Genomic DNA, 24,452 nt, shown 5'->3' with positions numbered 1-24,452 from the left:
TAGATTATATTTTCCACCTACAGTTTTCACCTTATTGTCTCTTTCATATATAAATTTCAAGTACAAATCCCCCCTCCCCCCCCCCCCCTCCCCCCCCCAAAAAAAAAAAAAAAAATTACATGTTTACTTTTTAATTAAAAAAAATAAACTGTGCGGTTTGCACCGCCGAACGCTCATTCTCCTCGGAAATGTAGCAGTAGCGGTCCGAATTAGATGCCAAAGCTACCGTTACCTTGTTCAAGAGCTATTAGGGATTTCCTGAAACTTTCAATGCGAAAAAGCTGGATGGAGCTGAATGGTGCCTGTTACCGAAACCGGGCTCAATTTTCTCGTTGAGATTTCCAAAACATCGCTTATAACTTCTTAGATGAGATAATGGCTAGTTCTGAAATTTGGAATGAAACTGGGCTGGCATCTGGTTCGGACGGCTAGCGCTACATACGGGCGGAGAAGAGGCGCTCAGCAATGCGTAATATATGTTTTTTTGCAAAAAAAAAAAAAGCACTGTAAGTAATTTTTTTTGGGACACGCTGTAAATAATAATAATAATAATAATAATAATAATAATAATAATAATAATAATAATAATAATAATAATAATAAATATAATATTTAGTTGCACATAAAAAGGACATCCTCGGTGGCGCGCAAAGCTGTACAGAAGGGTGAAAACCCGCACAGAAGTGCGCCTGCCAACCCGCCGCCCAAGGTGTTAAATAAAATTAAAACACACACACACACCAACAGACAAACAGAAGGAATTATTAAGAAGTAGAGGGAAGGTACGTCCCAGTTCAACACTACGGTTGCTGAAGTCGCTGACTCCTAGCAAAGGCGCAGCAGAACCGTGTAGAGTCAGTTCGGTCGTGAGGCAAGTGTCGATCAATCCGACATTAGATTTCACGCCGCGAACACCTCTTACGTCGAATACATCGGATGCTATGTGGGGCGGTTGGGGACGAGGCATTCATTAGGGAGTTGTCGTAGATCGTTTCGGCCGTCCCGCAACACTTTCCTCAACCCGCTACGAGATCCGGGTTTCTTCAGTCAAGGCTAGCGGCGCGCTGGCACAGTAGCGGCCTCTTCGTGGTTTACGAAAACTCCCTATTTTGACAACAAGGAACACGTTGCTACAAGGGGATGCTTTTCGGGGAAGGATGCGCGTGACGTCAGTGATCGGCAATACCAGCGGGACTCCCTCTCCGACTCCAGCGTTCACACCAACGGCGGTCGGATGGATGAATGATAACGGCTGCACCCTTAGTAACGGACGGTAGCTTGCGCCACCTAGCCTAAAAACAATAACAGAAACCTGATTTCCCGTTCCAAGAGAATGTGTTTCTCTATCACCAGGTCGTGAAGATGATCGCCAGGCAGACCTTTAAAAATTAAGCAAAAAAAAAAAAAAAAAAAGACACGGAAAAACATTATTTGTTGTTTCCCCCCCCCCGGCGACGGAGTCGCCAATTTTCCTTTGGTCGAACTTTGTCGGCGTCGCCTAACACCCGACCCACTGGGGGACAGGGCTGAGAGGAATGTCAGTGTTATCAGACGCATTTAGCGGTCGCACTCTCGACAACAGGGCTCGGTGCGCGCTGACGAGTATAGAAAAATGGAGGCGTACATGAAACGCCGGTACGCGATTATGGCACAGCCCTGTTAGATGCAGAGGACGACGAACTGCTTCCTGCTGCTAAAATAATGATGCTTCTTTAATAGGTGGCTGCAACAGAAAGGACGTGGAATCAAAATGCAGTTATATGGGGAGCGGCTCGAGGACGGCATTGATGAATATCGAACACTCTGTCTCGGACGACATGCGCAACAGCGCAAGCCACAACAAGTTAGGTGATACCGATGCCATCGCCGGTATCTCGCCGGGCAAACTCTGAGTTTGCCGGACACGCGAACAAAATACCACCCAAGGCGGAACGCGTTTGTGCAGTCCGAGCAAAAGCTCCCCCATCCCTCTGAGATGTCCACGTCAGCGCGGCTCCGCGCAAAAGCGTGACGTTGTTACCACGTGATGTGCATCCCGGGGAGCAAAGGGAACCGCCCTAAGTGGCAACACATTGCGTTACAGGGGCCGGTGTGTCACACCATCCACCCATAGAGTTATTATAATGTACGCAAGAGGTTCAACTGGCGCTAGTGTCTACGCGACTTCCGTGACGCAAATTGAAGCAGACAGCAACCAGTCTACTTTTGCGGTGCTCCTGTGCATTCCTATGGGAAAACGCGCGTGCATTTTGTCTCTTGGCCGGAAAATAACATGGAACACTTGGGTTATTTCGGTCGTACCGAATAGTATGTGTCTTAATTAACATTGTAAAAGTGTAATTGCTTTAGTTAGCGCATTTTTCTTCATCAGTGAGCGATGTTTAACTTCGCTACATTTCAGTCCCAAACGTGTGTTCCGCAGCAGGTGTGTAAAAACAAGCGACGATTCAAAGCAAAATTACAATCGAAAGGAATGTAGAGTGTGTTCAAGGCTCGCCAGCAATCCGGTGACGCTTATATATTGATAATATGCCAGTCCTGTCACTATATAAAAATGACCCCGTCGTGCATGAGCGGATAAAAACGTTCAAAACGTAGAGAATAAAGTCCGTGAGCTATAAAAGTTGTCTCTTCGTATTGTTTTCTCTGCCGGGCAGCTTTTATCGGGCACTTGTTCTCAAAGATTTCGAGCGTACGAGTGATATTTTGAACGTAGAACAAGCAGCTTCGCTCAGAGCAGAAAGAATAAAACGGTACTTACTTATTTAAAATAGGAATAGATTACGTGGCCTTCAATTAATTTTGATCGTATATGCACGTGTAGTTACTGATCCGGTGTTACTGCGTAGTTCTTGCCGTCTTTCTTAATTTCCAGATGTTCTTCGTTCGTTTGGCACGTATATCCCCCACGCTGAAAAGCGCCGACGTCGTGTTCGCGCTGACAGTGTCCGACAGTGCACATAAATACACGTAGGAAGCCGTTTCAGCACCGTTTTTAATGCGATGAATTTGAAAGAAAAACACCGTAACTGACCAATTATTTCGTCGGCCTGACTAAGAAATGTTCCAAGCTACATGGAACGTACGAATTATTCGGGATATTTGCTCTTATGATCGAGCGCAGAGGGAAAATGCACTCACTTTTTCCCATAGAAATGCATTACCGGAAGTCAATTTTGGACTGGTTGCTGTCTGCTTCAATTTGCGTCAGCACACTAGCGCCACTTGAACCTCTAGCGTACATTATAATAACTCTATGCATCCACCACGGTGTCCCAATCCTGGCGGTCGGTCGCAAAAATGCTGGCAAGAAAAAAAAAAAAAAAAAAGGCGAGCGGACGACGGTCGTCGCGGCGTCCCATTTCGTGCTTCCTTTGCTTTTCATTGTCTGGCTGCATAGCGGAACAGGTAACTGCCGCATTCACTTCTGCCGTTGTGACACCGCCAGGATTGCAGCATGTAGAAGGATTACACTTTTCTGACGTCATCAGGCCGAAATTGAGGGACCACTCTCGTGAACTTGGTAAGCATAGCAGTCAGAGATGCGCTTGTGATTGCCATAAAAAAACGAACAAAACAACAACAACAACAACAACAGAGGTTTTGCAAATGTTATTTCTTCAGTTTGGTTAGTTTCTTGCGATGACAATTATCGTCCTCAAACAGATCAACAATTCATGAGACGTACCGAACAGGACTCGTCGCATTGCAGCCAGCGGTCCCGTTCTCCGAGTGCTGCGTTCTGTTGCACGGGGGAAACGTTCCGTTCAGGAGATGAGACGTCCCGTTGTCCAGGTACTCCAGAAACTGCGGCGCCGTGACTTGCACCTTGCGCGCGCAGTCGGTGTCGTTGTCGGGGCAGTGTTCCCGCACCATGCGGTCAAGAGCGTGGGCGACCAGGTAGATGCCCTTCCTGACCCCGTCTAGCTTGGGGTCTTGCACGTAGTTGTCGCACAGACACTCCTCGCCTGCGTGGGGATGCACGTTTGAAGCTGTCAGACGCTGAACAGATACGTGATGGAGAGGAGGAGATTAGAGCGTGGGGGTGATGTCAGGCCGCACAGCTCTGGTTGGAATAATAGTGGGTAGACACAAAGGCTAAACCGCCTTTGTCTCTGCCCACTATCTTTCCAATCAGAGCTTGGTGCTCTGACGTCACTGCACGCTCTTCTCTCCTCCTCTTCTTTACGAAGAGAACGACAGGGCCGTATATATAGAGAGAGTTTGGTCATTAATTGGGAAGTACAGGAGGTAAATGAGAAGGCGGCATTGGCCGAAAGTGAGCTGGGCGCGTTCACAAATTCGAATGGACCCAACCAGAAGCCGCGAAGGATACCCTGGCCGTGGTCGCGAGAAACCAAATAAGTGCGTCGGAGTAGCTCTTGGTGACTGAAATTATGGTACGCGTGATGTTTCCATCACGGCACGTAATCCGTGCGCCAGGCGCCGAGGGCCGGGCATCTGCCGTCCGAGCTGTCGGACTCAGTCCGAGCAAACCAAAGTTCCAGCGGCACATTCGTTTCTTCCATCTTTTTGCATGGTCATAATCGAAACATTATGGTCACCATATTTTCATTCGGGAAGAGTTACTACTCTCACGCGGTTATTAAAAGTATGTCTTGCTACCACCGCTAAGGGATTACTTTCAGCTTCTGGTTGGACAAGAGAACATGTCCAGTCCTTTGTCTGCGTCTGGTGCACGACCTGGCTCTGCCCGCTCCTCCCACTTAACAAACTCTCTCTTTATGCGGCTCTGGAGGACGGCACGGCATCTCTTTCGAATGACCGGTCTTTTAGCACGCGCTCGCTGCCTCATTTCGGGTTTTGACTGCGCGTACGAGCTCGAAGCCCACGAGATGCAGTAGCGTTATCAAAAGTGCTCGCGTTGAAGGTGGGACTATAGACATTTCCACTGTTTACAAAAATCACAGTCCACACGTGCTAAATCACAGCCTAGTCAGCTCTCGCGCGCAATTGCGGTCAGTCAGAAAGTGCGATTGCATAACACAAACGCAGCAATGAACGCGCCCTCAAACGCTTGTATGGGAAGGGTATACTGGAAAACCCTACCGTTTTTATCTTGTCAGTGATTATAGTCACGCATGTTTCGCTATTCTGAGTTAGCTTAGTGAAGTTCGCCAGCCATTCAACTCCATGCAGGTGGCTTCGAAGAATGTTATGGGGTGGAACTTTAGACTTGGTAAAAAAAAAAGCAAGAATTATGAGGCAGCTTTGTTTTTTAAACAAACAAAACTGCCCTAAAAAACGAGAAAAACTGGAGGTAAGCAGTCTGAAAGGAAAAGATGCAATCCGCGGCGTGTTGGAATGTGTAAAGTTTGTTTTCCTAATTTGGCCATTCTTGAAAACTTTTCACTTCGCTTACAGTACTGTCATTTTTACGTTATAGGCATGCTTTGACAGCCCTTTGAAACAAAACAGTTTACTTCTTTCTTTCCTAATTTCTTCTTTTCTTTTAAACTTAACGTTGTTGCAGATTAAGAAATGCAAGACAAGCTCCTCTGGCAAAGCCCTCTTTTCACTTTAGCAGGACGAACGCCGGAGAAGAGGAGAGAGGAGAGGCAAGGCTTCCGCTCTAGCGTTCGCTCTGCTAAAAAAAAAAAAAAAATTGTATAAAAAAGAAATCTAAGCATGTTCCCACACGACACGTTTGTTCGAATTGATTAAAAAATAAAAAAAAAACACCCCCCGGGTTTTCGTCTTAATTACTTATCGATACAGATCTAAAAATGAAGGGTGCGGCGAGGTGATTATTGCATGGTTAGCGACTGTACAGATGTACCGTCGCGTACAGGAATGTACAGTGCCATGATGTACAGATTACGGATGTGCATCGCTGCTCAACGTTTCGAGGGTGGTTGAGCAGACAAGGCTAGCAGACAAGGCCTGCGCACGACCTCACCGTAAGTGGATCCCAAGCCCGACCCGAGCCAGCGCCAGCGCTGTAGCTCGACGACAACATACGCTGCAATGGAGCAGACGCACGCGTCTTGACGTCATCCCCGTGGTGGTAGCTCAGAGCTCGGATTCAACCGTGTTGCCCGCACTGAAAGCGTCTACAACAAAAACAGACCGCTTCTTTTTTTATCGTTTATTGGTGCCGGAATATGCTTCCACGAAGTGCTTGTTGTGTTCTCGACGGTCTGGAAACAACAACATGACAGTCACCGGCGCCAGGGATCGATCTCCCTCCCACGCGGTGAAAAAACATTGCCGCTTAATGGTGTCACTCTTCAGACTACTACTCAGTGCACATATCTTGGTGTTCATTTATCTAGTAATATACCTCGGAATGTCCCCGTTGACAAAACATTTTCTCCAGCTAACCGCTTGCCGTGCTTAAATCTGTCGCGATTTTAAATCTGTTCATTTAACCTCCCAAAGCACTTCTTTACATGACTCTTGCTCGTCCTAGAGCGCGCTTCATCTATACCCATGGCATCTTCACCACACCAGTCTTTTCTAACTAACGCCCTAGTCCCTTTTCAGATGTCCGTCGAGCATCATTGGTAGTCGCCATTTCTCGGGGACGAAGCGTCTGATTGGATCCGAGTCTTCGCCGAACTCTGACGCAGCCCTCGTGTCCAATGCACGCTCGTAGTAATTTGCCCAAACAATGGCGGGCTTGGATAATTGACGGAGCAGCCACTAGATGGTGTGCAGGCTTTTGAAAAAGGGTTTATTGAAACCGTCCCAGATTGTGCAGCTAACATCATTGTTTCCGTGTGGCCCACCTGCTTAGTAAGTTGGAGATTGCAACTCGCCACTTTCATTATGTCGTTAAGTGCTGCCACGTAATTAGTGCATCGCGAATTACTGCCGGTTCACAGCTAGATTGCAGCTAGGGTGACCACCCTCCCGCTAGCGGAATGCGGGACACGCTGACCTTGGGGGGAGAATTTAGTGCGCAGTCGGGCTGATGGAAGTTTACCATGCTGCCTTTTAACCCGAGACTGGAGCAGGTGGAGGAAAATTGTTTTTCCGCCTTCTGCCCCAGACTCAGGTTAAGAAAAAACAATGAAAAAAAAATAACTGTTCGAGGGAATTTATCAACACATGCCACGAAATGCGGCTCTGCCTGTCTTGTCTGAAAGCATATTATACAGCTGCAAATTGTATTGCGGCAATTAAGCTCGAATAATTTTTACTACATGTGACATTATCTGAGTTGAAAACATAAAATCGACTGCAACCTAGCTCAATGCATCAATAGGATAGAAGAAGCAGTAAATCTTTTATGTCTACTCGTTTCCTTTCGATTGGTATTTTTACCAACATGCTCCTACACAAAATTCGAATTTTACGTTGTTGTTTTTGATCGTTGTGAGTTACAGTCTTCTTGCCTTGTGTGATCGTCTTTACTAAAAAAGAAAAAAAAAGCTTTCCGCAGCAACCTTTTCGCATTGACGCAGCACGATTTGAAAATAATTAAAATAATGTATTTTCAACTTTTTGTGAGCAATTTTCCCTTGCAATATTTTGCCACCAAGGGAAGAAAGGCACGAAAGCGCATGCGCGACAGACCTCCTGCAAGAACGACGGTCGCTTCCCACGTTGCGTGGATGGAAAATGGTGTATCATCGCGATTCACGCATTCACCAGCGATCTCCGCGCTTAATTCTCTGTGCCCCGTTGTTCGGCAGCGCCATAAGCTGCGTTGTGAGTTTTACGACAATGTGAAAAGCGGGACAATTTGAAGATTTGGGAATTTCTTGCGGGACGCGGGACACGAGCCCTCAATGCGGGACAGTCCCGCCAGTCGCGGGACGGGTGGTCACCCTAATTGCAGCGCTAAATGAACACTCTTGGAGCAGCGCCGACGCAGCGCTGACTTGAAGGTAATTTAGCAGTCATGCAGTGCTAGCTGTTTTAGCGCTGTATCGCTCAAACAGCGCAAAGTTAGCGCTGCATCATCAAGGTTAACGCAATAGTTCCAGCGCTGACCAATAGCACTGAGGAAGCGCTGTGCTGTATGTGTGAACAGACCTGTAATCATATTATACTATGTGCTATATTATTCTCTTTTTTGTAATAAAAACAAACAGGAAAAATAACTGTAGAAGTTAAAAAAAAAAAGGCAGCTCGTGACGGCCATACAATTGATGCGATAGGAAGCCGTGAAAGCGTGCAGATAATATTGTGTGCGCGTCGCCCAGAGTCGCTTCGCTGACACTTCTCATTTTCATCATCGCATTAAATTACATTGAACGGCGCAGACAATCCTTTAATAAATTTACCAAGCTTGACGCAGTCAGCTCGTATGCAGGCGACCGGGGGCGTTTTCCGCTTTATCTCTCCCATCTAAAAAACTACAATGTGATAAAATAGAAAAAAAAAAAAAAAAAAAAAGCTACGGGGTCGTGCTCTTTGTGTCGGACAGTGCAGAGTTTAATTTTCCCGAGACAGCGAGTACTCGGTTCGGCAATGAACAACGGAGGCGAGTTTATTGTTATAGACAACCGTAAAGGTAACAGGCTCTGACTATATCTAAAGTTCAGGGCCGACTGCATATAGAGCATCGACAGCTTGTGTATAGTTGGCATGTATAGTTGTACTATACACCTATACAGGTGTATAGCTCATGTGACGGCAGGTTCGGTGACATCAATTTTCCCGCCGAGTTCAGCGAGGAAACAGAATTGGTGTGTAGTTCATGTGACGTCAATTTCGCGCTAAATTTAGCGGGGAAACTGAATTGGTATGAAGGTCCAATGACGTCAGGTCACGTGTCATCAAATTTCCCGCTAAATTTAGCGGGAAAACTGAATTCGTGTATAGGTCTCGTGACATCAATTTCCATACTAAAATGATACGATTGGGGACAACATGTTTGGATTGGGGGATAGCGTTGAAAACATTTCATGTTTTACACTTTTTTTATGTAGCTGGGGCTCAATACTTCATACTTCTGGAAATAGGTGGTATAGTTTAGGCAAAAGGCACGAAGGGATCTTTACACCGCAGTCTGACTGATTAATTCGACAATTAGCAATTTCCATTAAATTCAGTACTATCCCGTTTTGTTTTATTAACATGAATTGGAAGAAAAGCTCGAAGACAACTACAAAAATGTAGCAGGAATGTAAACGCCGCACTAAAAAATGTAGGTGTTAACGTCGAGATGTCTCGGTAGTGCCCCTTTATATTTTTGTTTCGTGACGTCGCAAACCGGATTTGCCTCGCCGTGATTGGCAGGATTCGTCTCGCCGTGATCTGGTGATTGGGCAGGCATTATCAGTATACAGGAAGCTATGGTTTGGCCAGTCGCGAATGCCGACCACAGCGACGCTTTTGGTCGCGTACGTTTTTTAATTGCAATACGAATGTAAATATTCACTAAATGCTCCACACCATTGTTAGCATATCTTGACAATAATTTTGACTGGTTTTAAACAATTAGACTCGTGTCACGCCTAACTCATAAGGAATGTCAATTTCGTGCACTTGCAACAACTACTAACGAGATCGGCAACCGAGATTGTCCTGCCGTAATTATTTAAGTATTCGAACGAGCCACCTTTTTCTTCATCCTCCGCTGAAGCAATCTTCCAATCCAGCTCCACAAATCACAACGCAACAATGTAAAAAAAAAAAAAGAAAAAAAAAAAAAACAGGAAGACGGCGACGGAACGTCGTCTTTCTCGGCCTCTTAACTTCTTAATACATCATCAAGAAAAAAAAAAAAACGGTCTGCATGCAGACATTGTTTGTTTCCTCCTGGTACGATGGTCACATTAATCATAAAGAGCTGTCTGTCAACGTGAAGCAAATATGCTTGGAACATGCTTGGGAAGTATCCGCCAATCATTCTTTTATCGTGTCTGCGGAAACACACCCTTTTGTATGATGCAAAAGCAGTATGATTGTAGCGGCAAAACTGACTTTTTTCATCCGAGTGTTGATGCCTGCCTATTTATGGATGACCCCGGCTAGGCACACATAAATGTGCGGCGAAACGGGTCTTTCGGCTGCGTACTATGCGAGACCAATGTATACATGACCGCCGTTAGTCAGGAACTTGCCCTATAGAGAAACATATGATATTTTTACGGGGGGCAGCATTTATTCGAGTGCATACCTGTGCATGGTTTCTGGTACGTGTTGTCGTCGGATGGCGTCCCGTTCAGGCTGCACCGGAACTTGGTCTCCCAGAACTCCGGGAACCAGGGGTCTCTCCAGTTCTTGGAAGGGTCTAGGGACGTGTAGTACGACTCGAAGGCAGCGTCGTGATCCGAGTGCACGCGCAGCACCAAACTGCCAACAGCGTCTTCTTCTAGATCGGCCAGTTTCGTCGAATCGGTCGTCCAGGCGTCACTGCACGTGATACGGTTGGGGGGTGTCGTACGGGAACCGTGTTTTATGTACAATGCGTCGGTGCGTCGTGGTCTTACTTATGCTCCGTTTCCCTCAAAGTCCGACCGCAACCGAACCGGTTATTGTTAAAAAAAAAAAAAAAAAAAAAAAAAAAAAAGAGCCGGGGTATAGTTTGCCATGTTATTAAACAAACAAACAACAACAACATCGCCAACAACAATTGGGAGGATCGGTTTTAGTACTATGCAAATATTTTAAATAAACATAGACTGATTGATTGTTTGATTGATTAACTTACGTATTGAGGGACAGTTTCAACCGTTCAAACATGTGACTTCAGGGAGTTTTAGGGAACCGTTTTTCCACATCCGATAGGGTAAGATGGGCCCTCCGGTACAAACTGCGCATACTCTACCACAGAAGACTCCCATCTGCGCAGTTCGTACCGGAGGGCCCATCCCTATCGGCGGTGGAAAAGAAGCGGTTCCCTGAAACTCTCTATTGACAGAGGAACTCCGGTGTCGTGGACTGTTTATTGTCTGACACTACTGCGCCTTTGCAGGAAAAATATTATACCATATTTTACGCGGACCATGGCCAGCTGGCCATGGTCCGCATAAAATAGTTGCTACCACGTTCAAACGTGGTAGCAACTTCGAATCCATTCGGAAATCCGAGCTTATTCTACGTGTTGTAAGCCACTATGATCTACGTATGTGCTGGCTCGTATCTCGCGCTGCCCTTTGGCCGCTTCTGGCAGCGGCGGACGGGCAGCGCGAAGAAGATCTAGCTCGAGATCGGCTGCGAACAGCCCCGTGGCCCGAGCCCACCTCGAGCGCCCGACCTGCATGCGCAGCTGCGAGCGTGCAACTCGTTTGTTCCGGAAAAATTCTGCGCCATCTAGGAGGAAAAGGGTACAAATAAATAGCGGTTGAATCCCCCTTAAACCGTGCATGAAAGTGGAGCGAACCAATATATATCGTGCGGTGCCCTTCGGCGTGGTTGAAATAAGTTCGAATGGTTGGATTTCAAAGAGCGGGCGAAATATACGAAGCTGTCCATATTAAAACAAATACGAATTTTATTCACTAGAGCACGTGTCTTTATACAGTATAAACGGTATATATAAACTAACATGCAGGTCCCGTTATATGTGTTTCTAGGAAGGAAACTCCCGGTAATTAAAACTTTGCATTATTCGAAAAAAAGTTTTGGTCCCCGTCGAGTTCGAAGTTACAAGAATCCACTGTATATCTAAGCAAAAATAAATAAATAAAAAAATCCAAAATTACACGAAATTTGGAACATGCCAAAAGCGTTAAACGCTATAGTTTCGAGAAACAAGTGCATTTACTCCACGTAAATTGTAAATATGACTCGATTAAAAGCGTGTTCGGAATTTTCGCACGAAAAATCTCCACGCCTGAATACTTGTAAGATAAATATACGACAACGCCAAGAGTACTTATGTAAAGTGACTTCGGGATACTACAATATGCTTAATGAATTAGATAAAAAAAAAAATTTATTTCTCAGGTTACATACATTTCAGAACGTTTGTTAATGTTTAGTGACACCTGCTACGAGTCGTCCCGGTCTAATATTTTAGGCAAGCAAGAGTTTAGTAAAGTCCGGTGACCAAATGTCGAAATACTCTTACGTGGAGCACAAGTTCGTCTGCTACTTACGCAGAGGTTGCAATGATGTCAGAACGCCAAACGCTTATATGGCTTAAAAAAAGAAAAATGTGATTAGACCTTGATGTATCTAGCATATTAAGGTGTACTCATTCTCAATCAGAGCCAATCAGAGGTCGGCGTCGTTTTGACGTCATCGTAACTCCTGTGCAAGAAGCAGACGACTCTCTCTCCACCAGGGCTTGGCTGAGACACTCTAAATAGTATTTGGAATTACAAATACTGTTATACGCGACGAAGACCTCTCAAATACCTATACTGAAATACATCCGTGCAAAAGCGTCGCGATACGTATCAGAAATACATTTGAAAAATCGAAAAAGTATTTGGGAGTACAAATACAGGAATACATTTGACCGGGGCAGTAATATTCACGTACAATTTTTTCTTTAAATAGCTTTGTGTTATGTGAACTCTTGTATTACCGGCAAAAAATATGATTAAAAAAATGAAACAACTTTTTACTCATATTTTATCATTTCATATGAAAGCAAAGCAATACAAAACAAAAGTAAACTTTCGACTTTGCTACAACACTGGACTACATTTGATTAGAAGTAGCTTTTTATACATCTCGTCTTTCAGCCGGTGCCGATTTACGCAAATAGTCGTGTTAGTGAACGAGATTAAGCTACCCACATCTGTCAAGGGGTTCACATCAAAACGAACGAAGACCGCTTTTACAATGAAATAGTTTTAAACCATGCATATATTGTTTTTTCGGGTTTCTTATGTGTATAAAGATCTCGCTTGGTGGCGGTCATTGGTAGGCTTCGTTGACAAGGTTTCCTTCTAAGGCGAAATAAGAGTCATCCAGTAAAAACAAAAGTCATGCTAACCGCGAGGAAAAGATTGAAGTTGAACTTGGGCGTTCTGGAGCCCGAAATTATTTTCGCGTAGAATTGTCTTCTTGTTTTTTAACACAAAGCTGCAGGAACTAAGCGAGTCTTCGGTAGGTTGGAAATACTTTCCGTCCGGTATGCAGTGCAGTTCTCCCTTAGATTTATTGCGCGCTTTGGAAGCAATGTCACACGCAATTCTAAATTCGTCTACCCAAATATACTTTCCTTCCAGAATGCTGTCCGTCCCGAATACTTTCCGTGCAGAATGCAGTACAGTTCTCTTTTAGATTTATTGCACGCCTTAGAAGCAATATCCCACGAACCCCTGAATTCGCCTACTGAAATATCTCCGAACGGTCAGCATCCTCTAGTCCTATTGTCGGTACCTTTTCTGCAGTCACTTCAACACTTTGCCTTTATATGAAGTCGTTCTTTTATCCGATGATCTGAAGAAAAGAACTTTACGCTCGCCCTTGTGAATGGGGCTTGGAGTGCGATGTTCAGGAAAGGAACCTTGGTCTGAATGATAACCAAGTCTCAAGGTCCTATTTACTGTACCTTCTACCCCTCTGAAACACACACACACACACAAAGAAGAAGAAGAAGAAGTACACACAAAGGAAACAATCTTTTGAGATTCTGCTTGGGGGTCACTGATTTCTCGAACATTGTAACGAGATACATTGGCCCCGGATTGTATCGCGATACAAGGTATACACCAAAAATGCATTCCGACACTGATTAAAAAATTGTATCGCGATACACAAATATAAATACTAAAATTATTTGTGAAATATTATCACGATACATTTATATCGCGATACAGCCCAACCCTACTCCTAGCATACTCCGTTTCACTCCAAGTCCAACCGCAACCGAAGCTGCGATCCGATGGAGTCAATCAAGCAGCGCGCAAAACCAAATTTCTAGGCTGGGTGGCGCAAGCTACCGCCCCTCATAAAGGCTACAGCCGTTGGCACCCATCCAGCCATCCGTGCATCGTCACGAAGCTGATGCACTTTGCAGGTTTGTTATTCCCGGTTACACCAACCATGCTCAGTGAATTGCCCCATAATCCGGTGCTTTTTTTCTGTGCGCAATGACCAGTTTAGACGGCGACAGCAAACGCACTAAAGGCCTGTCCAGACAGGATACTAAAAAAATCGTGAGGCGATGCGACTCCGACATGGCAACGTGCGGCGCACAGCTTCCGTCCGTTTTTTTTTTTTTTTTTGTTGAGGGGAAATTTTTTTTTTTATTTTTTTTTTGTCAAGGGTTGTTTGTGTTTTTCACGGCGGACTTGAACATGCTCATCACGTGGGTCCGGGCAGCCACTAACAAGCTCTGTTGACTGTCGGCCAATCGGTCAAGGCTTCCGCTGCTCTTCAGGTTCCAAAAACGGGAACGGGAAGGGCTCTGGTTCGAAATCTTACCCAAAGAGCCAATCAGAGCGGGCTACTCCGGCGGTCAAGGCTTCCGCTGCTCTTTAGGTTCTAAAAACGAGAACGGGAAGGGCTCTGGTTCGAAATCTTACCCAAAGAGCCAATCAGAGCGGGCTACTCCGGCGGGTGGTGTCACGTGATGACACAGATAGAGCGACGCTGGACGCGGGTAGGTTTTCGAAGGAAAGGTACAAAACCCTTACTTACCCTGCAGTAAGATCGAGTAAATTTTGGAACACGGCCAAGGATTCGAGGGCCCGGCAGGACAGATGAACTTTGTGGAAGGGTGGCGTGTGACGTTAGACTAACACCGAGGTCACCGAAACGAGGAGGAAGCGAGGAGGAAGATCGTGATGTTCGCTTGGCTGGTGTCCAAACAGACATTGGACTGCCAGACGCTTCAGTTTCCGCGATTTTTGACGGAGTCGTGTCGCCTCGCGACTTTTGTAGTATCCCGTTTGGACAGTACTTTGAACGACGAGGGCCCTAACGCTGGCGCTGCTTGGTTGGCTCGATTGTATCGTAGCGTAGGGTGCGGTCTGACCTATAGGGAGTTTTAGGGAACCGTTTCTGTAAATCCGATACGGTACGATGGGCCCTCCGGTACGAACTGCGCATGTGCGAGTCTTTTGCGGCAGTGCATGTGGATCCCTAAAACTTTCTGATGTGAGACTAAGTACAGTGTTGCCTTGCCGTCCTGATGTCACATAAAACTATGCTTTTTCACCTATAAGTCTGGAACCGCTCGGAAAACGGAGAAAAATGCGGCCCAATGAGCCAATCAGAGCGTGGGAGCAAGGCCCGTGACCAGAGCCGTTTATTGAGAGAGTTTGGCCATATATTGGTTTGAATAGGCGAGCATCTCGGGGCCAACCACAGGCCGCGAAATAGCCCCTAGCGGTGGTGGTGTGCTCTAAATATGTGACACGACTAATTTAAGACGTTTTATACCCCTGTCAGACGGGCTATAGTTTAGTGTCACTACAAGCGAGTGCACTTCAGCCCGCCGCAACACACTTCAAGTGTGTTGGTGCTACACGGGAAAACTTAGTGTCACTCCAAAATGATGGCAATGACGATGGGTAAGTAATGGGCAAGCAAATTATTACAGTGCATACGCATTTTCTTATAAATAACTTCGTCGTCTTATTAGAAACACGTTACCACACATTGTTGCGCTAAGTCACGAAGTTAATCCAAATTTAAATCCAACGTGATCATTACGATCAGCCATTACAAGCTAGTGATACACGTCCGCACGCCGGTACAATGCTCATCTATACTCTGTTTCACCTTATAATGTACCGCAGGAAAGGCTACAAGCGTGAGCTCTTTGCTCAGGGCGCATCTCGGCGGCACAAGCTCTCGTGCGTTAAGAGTAGCTCCCAACGCTATGAGCTCGCGCTTCTAGCCTTGTCTGCGGTACAACATAAGGTGAAACGGAGTATAGATCGAAATGAGCAGAAGTAGGGATTGAACCCAGGAACCCTGGGTTCTGCAGCGCGAGCTTTCGCTCCGCGTGCTCCGAGCTGGTGTGCGCGAGCCCACTTGGCCACTCGCACGGCGGCCACTCGCCACAACGAAACATCATGGAGTGTGTGGAGGACGAGATGGAGGGCGATATCCGCGATGTTGGACAGTGGAAGCGCGTGGTTGGTTCACTTTTTTCCGGAAGAGCCCAACGCCTTTCAGATGAGAGGCAGCTGGACCTGGATGCCGACGCACAGGCAAGAATGTCAAGTGACATCGATCAGCAGCTGCAGGCCAATGCCTTCACCGTAGCCGCTCTCATGACCGACAACCTACCCGTGATCAGTCGAGAACGGTGGACTTTCCAGGGGAACGAACGGTGGTTCGAAGACACCTTGCCCCATTAGGGCGAGTTCCATTTCAATCAAGCCTTTCGCGTCTCTCCTGCCACCTTCAGATTCCTGGTGGAGTTTCGCAGGTGCCTCTTGGTCGTCGCTGGCCGTCGCGCAGGGGCCAAGGCTGGGAACTAGATTAGCCGCTTGTTTTTCTACAATGCACTACTTTCCTTACTTAGCAACAGAAAACAAGTGCGCATCTAATATTACTCCTATCAAAATAATACTAATTTTACGCAGCGTTAATTTCTTCTATTATTTTTACTCCTTGAACACTGCTATCGAGATTACACACTCGGTCTACAGGAGCGAGCGTAGTGTGCTCCCCGAACTCACTTCATTGGAAGTGTGTTCTTCGGGCAGGGCTGAGGATTGAGCTCAGGATCACTGGGTTCTCCAGCGCGAGCTTTCTCTCCACGTACTCCGATCTGATGGGCGCTAGCCCACTCGGCCACCGATACCCCTTAATAAAGACACGTTAAAAAAATTAGACTTTTGCAATTCTCTGTAATGACAAATTGGAGCGCAGCTCTTGAGAGGAGGGAGGAAGGGTACGAGTGGGAGGGTATGCCAGCTGCTCCCCCTCCGTACCCTCCTCTCCTATTCCCATCCCACTTAGCATAAAAAATTCGCTAAATTTCCCGCTAAATTTAGCCGGGAAATTTTCCCGCTGAATTGACGTGTGACGTCACATGACACGTCATATGAAATTTTAGATGTGACGTCCAACGGATATAATTTTTCCTCTAAATTTAACGGAAAAATTTTCCACTAAACTGAGCAAAAAACTTTTACCGCAAAATTTAGCGGGAAAAGTTTACCCTCGTGACGTCACACGTGACGTCACGTGTGACGTCATTTTGGGAAACAGCCCTTAATGCAACGCGCGGTTACGCCGACGCCGCTTAATTCAGAAAGGGGTGCCTAGGAGCTGTGCTCTAAAACAGCGTTGCTTTAATGAACAATTTTTACGCTAATTGGATGATTCTGATCGATGATCGCAAGCCAATATAAAGAACGAAGCATATCCAACTTTGGCGTTCCGCTTCGTTCCACGAAAGCCTACGAGGAGGCCCTGACACTGCCTAATCAGATCATAATTATCGTGTCGTCTCAAATAATTACATGCTGAAACAAAAGTAGACTCTATCATTCTCTGCTAACCAAGACAGCCATGAATGACTGACTTTGTCGTCGTCTTTTACCAATTCACCACTGCGCTAATCTTGATTCAGGTAAGCCTAAACTCCAAGTCCACCCCACTACTTTTTTTTTGCAATGTTACTCTTCTACATGCCGTCTCTTTCGCGAATTTCTTTTTCTTTATAAAATAAGACTTACGCAACGCTTTTGGTTTCTGTGTTGTTATGTTTTACTGTTGAGACACTCCTACTGATTCCACGCGCTCTATCGAGCGAAGTGAGTTCGTCAAACTCACTCCAAGCGAAGTGTGTTCCTCAGGAAGGAGCCGTTTGGCACACTACAGAAATGACACCAAGGGCGAAGTGCACTCGCTTGTAGTGACACTAAACTAGCCCGTCTGACAGGGGTATTAGCGTCGCTAGAGTGAAAAGGTTTAGCTCTCGGTGACTGAAAACATTGCGCGTGTGAGGTTTTCGTCACGCCAATATTCAAGTAAAGAATAACCAAACGCGAACGTGCGCTCCAAACCAGGGCCGACTTGCCAGAAACAGCGTCTCAACTAAGACGGGGAAAGAAAGCACTGCCGAAGCCAGCGCACGAGCCGAGCGGGACTCCGCGTCTCAAGACGCTCGCGCGCTCCACCCTTTACACTGTTTTCTTTCAGCCAGTCACGCTGTTCTAGCAAGCCGGCTCAGAGCACGGTGTAAGATAATACTCTTCAGGTGAGGACAGCGCGCTCCTCGCGACGTGCAGATAAAGTTCGCTTTTCACTCTCCCTCTTTCTCTCTCTCACTATGGTTTCAAGCGGCGCCGGCAGATGACTCGTCGACCCGTGGGCACGGCAAAGACTGCTCGTGCCGCCTCATGCTCCACACGCGCAGAGCTCCAGCGAGGTTGTCGCTCGTGCTGAAAGACCACGGTGTACCGGGGTGTCATGGCAACGAGATCATTTTTTTCGCTCTCACACAGTTTCGCCGTTCGATTGGCAGCACTACCCCAGGTACCTCGGCAGAATTGGGCCACTCGACACCCAGCTCCTATGGACATGCCGATGTGGTCAGCACACCTCTCAGTTTTAGTACACCCTACCCCGGCGTAAGAGTCAGCGGGCCCGGCTCGGGCTTTAAAAAGTAGGCCCGTGCAGTGCTCTATCTCAAACTGACTGGTGATAGAAAAAGGCTGAGGGAAAAGAAAATTGGCTTAGAAGGGCGAGAGTAGTAATCATAATTTTGGCCCTTTTTGGTTTCTAGGCTATAGGTGGCGCAAGCTACCGCCTGTTATAAATGATACAGCTGTGAGCATCTATCCATCCATCCATCTTTGATGTGGCATTACGAGAAAGTTTGCTGACTAGTCATAAAACCGTTTCGTGCCCGCCGCCAGTATAGCGCTTGCAAGAGAAAAGACACGGCTTGCGTGTTCCGTAGAAGTTTGGTCACCATTGTACTTTAGGCGCGTTGTTCAGGTAGTCGCGAGTGATGATCGAGGCGCAAGCCTACCTGGCGACCAGAATGAAGTGGCCGGAGACGTTCTGTCTGCGCATGGCGGCCAGAAGTCCTTTGACAGTGCCCGTGGCACAGAAGCATATCACCACCTTGGCCTTGGGCGTGTCCATGAGGGCCGTGACCGTGTCTTCGTAGTCGGCGTCGACGGCATCCGCGGGCACCGGCAGGGACTGGGACAGGCAGATCCCGCGCTGCGTTGCCAACGCCCTAAAGGTGTCCAGGCCCTCACGGCTGGCGCCGTCCTCTGCAATGCAGGGTTTCACTCGCGAGATGAAGGCTAGGGCGATGCTGGCTTTTCGCCAAGGTGGAAGAGAGAGGTGTATGAACGGCTCCACCTCGCCGTAGAGAAAGAGCGGCGAAGGTTCGCTCGCACTCCTGACAAACGCCGTGAGGTGGCGCAACACGCCTGGGCTAGTACGAGGCCGATTTGAGCCAGTCGAGGAACCGTCCCTGTTCGGCGGCGAGAAGTTTGGGCCATCGCCGCCTTGTGGAATTTCTTCACAAACCAGAGTGAGGATGGTTTAACTTCCTCTGTGGGTGCAGGCACGTGCAATGCCAAGCTTTTATGCACTATTGAAATTAAAACATAACTGCGTGGGTAGCACGTGCACTGCCCAGAGTGGCGTAGAGCCCATTCATGTTTCCAAAGTAGCGCAAGATGCTTCGATGCACGAGGCACATGTGGCGTGCTGCCCTTGGGAGGATCATGGCGGCACAGCGCAGCTTTCAGCTATATTTTTCGACGCCATGCTTTTCCCGAAGGGGCGCGCGGCACGTGTCTCGAGCATTTCCACAACAATGAATGGCGCCACTTTTCTCAGGTTACAGGCGCTTTAGTGTGACGAAAACAGAAGCGCTCCTAGCGAGCTTCTCACCGGGAATTCGCGAACAAGTTTACAAGGCCCCTACGCGGCGCGTTGCGCACGTGGCCCATGTAACTAAATGACAGAGTATAACATTCCTTTTTCTTTCTCTGTAAACTCCTTACTGGAGGAGAAGGGGTTACACGCGCCGATTTTGACTTCCGCGCTCGCGGGAATGCCACCTTCGGGATCGCCGGGCTTGAGGCGGGACATATGTTTCGCTTTGCGCTTGCGAAACATAGATCTTGCACTGAAACGTGACGAACAGGGAGCATCTTGAACTTTCAGACATTGTGCGCGCCTCAATAAGTTTATGGAACTGCCCTATTTTTATAACGCGAGCGCAGTTTGAAAGCGGCCATAATCAGCTTGCGCGCTTCCTCGAATGCTAGAACGAGTGCCCATCTGAGGGATCCGGGAAATGCACGACGCTGCATGCGCGGTGAATCGCTGCATCATGTTGCTCGCGTCGCTTCTCCTGCAGGAGTGACGTTCGCTTCTCCCGCAATACTTGAAGCCAACAATTTGGAAACCGTCGCGATACTCTGCTCCGCAACTGGAGCATTTACAGTTGCCCTAGTGGCCTTGTACGAATGTCCCTAAACAGATAGTGCTTCTATGCACGAAACCCAAGCCTGCAGAGTTGCCGCCTTGGCTAGCCTTGATCAGACTAGAGCACTAGAGCACTGCACGGGCCCGGGCCAGCCCGAGGGCCCAAGATCGGCCCGGCCCGGCCCGCGGGCCGGGTTCGGGTCGGGCAGCACGCGTTTTCTCAGGCTAGGGCTCGGGCTCGGGTTTGAACGAAACGTTTTTCTGCCCATGCCTCGGCAGTCGTGTGCCGGAAATTGTTGATAACGAAAAGTGTGCTCATTGATCTTTTAAACGTAAACATTTTCGACAGAGGTCTCTCTGGTTAGGGAGAAATTGACATAGTTTTTGAGGACTCTAACCAAAGTTTTATTAAAAACGCATAAGCCCGACGTTTCGGGACCCGCTCGGTCCCTTGGTCACGGGTGACTGCGCGGTGGGGAAAAGGTTGCCCAGGTGGTTGGCCTTGCTAAGGCTTAACCCAGAGGGCGCGGGGGAGGGGGCGCGGTGTGGAAGGTTGCCCGGGCGTTTGGCCTTGCTAAGGCTTACCCCAGAGGGCGCGAAGTCCAGACACGTACGCGCTCGGGAGAGTGCCCGTGGACCGGTTCACGTTCTTACTCGTTGTTTGGTTCAATAAAAAGAGACAAGTAAAATTCGAAGTCACTACGGTGCCGTTCAAAAGAAATAACAAAAATGCGTCTTGCACTTGGAAGGCCTTAAAGTGGTTAAAAAAAAAAAACAAAAAAAAAAAACGTATGGATTCCACCAGCATAGTGGGAGAGTGCGCGCTTTATGCTTAGACAGTTTTAAGGTTAAAGCCTGCGAACTTCTTCGAGCTCATGTTTATAAACTGTCGGGCTCAAATCGGGCTCAGGCTCATATTAAAAAAAAAGAAAAAAAAAATTGCTCAGGTTCGGGCCAGGCCCGGGCAGTGTCTCTACTGGTCTGGGTCGGGCCGGGCCTAGCGATTCCGGCCCGTGCGGTGCTCTAGTTCAGACACCTCTCTTTTCTTTCACCGTGGTTTTGGTTAAACGTACGCGGAGTGCAAGTTCGCCTGCTTCTTGCACAGGGGTCGCGATGATGTCAGAACGCCAAGCTCTTATTGGCTGATTAAAAAAAAAAAAAAAAAAAAACAAAAAAAACAATGGGTAGATCTCAAGGCGTCTGGCACTGAGGTCTACCCACAATCTTTCCCATCAAAGCCAACCAGAACTCGGCGTCGTTCTGACGTCACTCTGCACAAGAAGCAGACGACTTGCTCTCCCTATAGTCGTCGACACCTTTAAATGAAAAGCGTGGCGAGTTCGAGCATTTTATTTCGCTCCTCATACAGTCAATAGAGAGTTTTAGTAGATCGTTCCGACACCTCCGATACAACCCGATAACAATACGATGCACGCGCAAAGGCGGCGGTGTGGAGAATCGGTTACCGGTACCAGAGTCATGGGAACGATCTACTAAAACTCTCTATACTAAGATTCTGGCATCAGTCGGTACTCAAACCGAAGAACGGATCAAAGGAGCGCTTGTTGGAGGCCGAAAGTATATCTACTGCGTTCTTAACCTGTCACCGACTACGGTTGGTGCCCAATTGTGTTCAAATTAAGAAGCATACCGAAAAACGCCGAAATGTGCGACGGGCCCAACATTTTAAAAGCATTTCAATCTCTTCTTCGGGGTGGGGGGGGGGGGGGGGGGGGGGGGGGGGCGACTGCGGTTGTTGAGGGTTGAGCAGCTTCCTTTACTGCACGTTCAAGTTATAACCGTTCACAGAAACAAAGGAAGCTGCTTCTTAACGGATACAGTCGTCCCCGAAGAAGGAACTGAGTTAGTTTTCGAATGCTTATGTTTATGTTTCGTTATCAGTTGGTTGTATTTTTTCATATTTCATTATGAGTTTTGGTTGTTTGAAATTCTGATAATTTCTACACTTTAAGCACAATCCTTTCTTGAAAGGTTCTTCGATGCCCTAAGAGCTCTTTCAACTCGTGAAGAACGGTTTCGCCTCAAGCACTGTTGTTCCATGGTGCACTGGAAAGGCAACTAAGCGATAAAGTTTTCTCGCGCATAAAAAAAATAAAAAATAAAAATAAAAAGCTTAGAAAAACCTTATAGTTTTTTTTGTTTTTTTTTTTTTACGAAGAACCTTTTTAGTAGGTGCTTGAAAAGCTTTTTAGGGTGCAAACGATGGACACCCGAAAAATCCATAGGAGTTCTTTAGGAGCAGAATTTTTTAGAATGAACTTTATTAGTTCCACTTTTTATTCCTTACCGATAAAACATTTTATTAGGTTAGAGCGAATTGAGGCTTGCAAAACTACCGGATAGCTTGATACACCATCCCAACATTTATAAGTCCTCAGCCCAGTGTGCGATCTCCTCAGCCCAGCACGCGCATGTTCGTCACTTCGCAAAACGAGCTAATTACGTGCCGTACGCACGAACACTGGAAATGGAACCGGCCAGGAGCCTTTTTCTGGAAAGGTCTATGCCATAGAGTTATTACAATAAACGCTAGAGGCTCAGCTGGCGCTAGTGTCTACGGGACTTCCGGTTGCAAATTGAAGCAGTCAGCAACCAGTCTGCTTTTCCAGTCTTCTTGTGTATTTGTATGGAAAAACGTACCTGATATTTTTCTCTTCACCAGGGAATAATAGAAATCTGCGTAGTTTCTTTACTCGTAATGGGTACGATGTAGCTTTATTAATATTATAAAAGTGTAATTTATTTAGTTAATGTTTTTTTTTAATTACTGAGCGATGTTTAAGTTAGCGAATATTCAGGCCCAGGTCTGTGTTGTACAGTAAATATGTCAATACAAGTTATTAATTCAAGCAAAAAGAACAATTAAAAAGCGAAAATAACAGAAAATAACACTCGATTACTGCTTTATTTTGATTATTCATGCACAGTTTGTTACTAATCTGTACCGTTCTAACTGATGCAACCTGTGCACTGCGTAGCGTAAGCGTTGCCCTGTCATACGTCAGTGCCGCCTCTTATCTGCCACATATACTGCTATATAAGGAATCCTAATAAAACTTTTCTTCTGTTTTGTTGACCGAGCTGGCCGCGTCGGTCGGCTGTCTTATCAACCGAACGCCGGTCGATACACGGTGTCAAAAGTGGCTCACGCGGCCACAGTCTCGACAGGCACTCATGGAACCTCTGAAGCCGCCTGACCTTCTGCTCCTCTCTGGATACGCTACAAAGAACTGGACGCTCTTCACGCAGAAGTTTAAATTGTGCCTTCAAGCCACGACGCCACCAAAACCAAGGACGGAAGCTGGTAAGGCCGCCACGCTGCTGATCATCCCCGAGGATGACGCCGTGGAAGTATTGAACAACTTCACGTTTGCTGAGGGCAAAAGAAAGACAGACTGTGGTGCAGAAGTTCGAGGACTACTGTTCCGACCAGCAGAACGAGGTGTATGAGAGGTACGCCTTCCGTACAAGAATGCAGGACGAAGCGGAGCCAGTGGAGCACTTCATCCGCGACCTCAGAAAACACGCAAGGTACTGCAACTTTGGTGAATCCTCAGATTCTATGATTCTTGACCAAGTGGTATTCGGAACCAACAACAAGAAGTTGCGCGAGAAAATGCTGAGGGAAAGAGACTTGACGCTCCAAAAAGCAGAACGTATTTGCAAGGCCGCACAAGTTGCCAACAAACAAAATGAAGCGTGGCACGCTCCCGACCAAAAAGGGGAATCCACCACAAGAAGCTACCAGCGCCGTGCGGAGTGTTCGAGAGCAAACTGTCAGTGCCCCAAGCGCGACAGAAAACATCAGTCGCAAAAATGTCCCGCGTTCGGAAAAATCTGCCGCGCCTGTCAAAGAAGAAACCACTTCGCAGCTTGTTGCAGAAAACATGACGTCGGCGAGGTGCAGCATGATGACGAGGAATTTGATATCTTGGGCATAAGCCCTTACGGCATCATGAAAGAACGGGATTGGATTGTCAAGACCCAAATATCGGAACAAAAAGTTTCACTGAAAGTGGACACAGGGTCACAAGCCAATATACTGACTCTCTCTGTGTATAACAGATTCCGGGTCAAGCCCTTTGTAAGAAAAAGCAACGCCGTTCTTCGCTGGTACAGCGGGAATATCATTAAACACATTGGTGTCCTAACGCAAGACGTGATCATCAACCAGCGTCACTGCCTAATCG

At 47.0% G+C, this 24,452-nt stretch overlaps 1 protein-coding gene across 1 annotated transcript in view; it reads right to left on the bottom strand.

Moving 5' to 3' along the window:
- LOC8028088 (metabotropic glutamate receptor 1) overlaps positions 1-19,064 on the bottom strand; it is a 30,951-nt gene extending 11,887 nt beyond the window's left edge. The window contains exons 1-3 of the mRNA XM_029982865.4: positions 18,821-19,064; positions 10,097-10,332; positions 3,689-3,968 (exon numbers count right to left, since the gene is read on the bottom strand). Of these exons, the coding sequence (XP_029838725.4) occupies positions 3,689-3,968; positions 10,097-10,332; positions 18,821-18,936 (632 nt within the window). The 5' untranslated portion in view covers positions 18,937-19,064. The remainder of the gene's footprint in view (positions 1-3,688; positions 3,969-10,096; positions 10,333-18,820) is intronic.
- Between the last annotated feature and the right edge of the window lie 5,388 nt (positions 19,065-24,452).

The sequence above is a fragment of the Ixodes scapularis genome, unplaced genomic scaffold (genome assembly GCF_016920785.2).
Source record: "Ixodes scapularis isolate PalLabHiFi unplaced genomic scaffold, ASM1692078v2 PGA_scaffold2__306_contigs__length_199485367, whole genome shotgun sequence".
In the NCBI taxonomy this organism is placed as follows: Eukaryota; Metazoa; Arthropoda; class Arachnida; order Ixodida; family Ixodidae; genus Ixodes; species Ixodes scapularis.
Note: the sequence above shows the minus strand (reverse complement) of the source record. Positions and strands in the feature narration are given on the sequence as shown.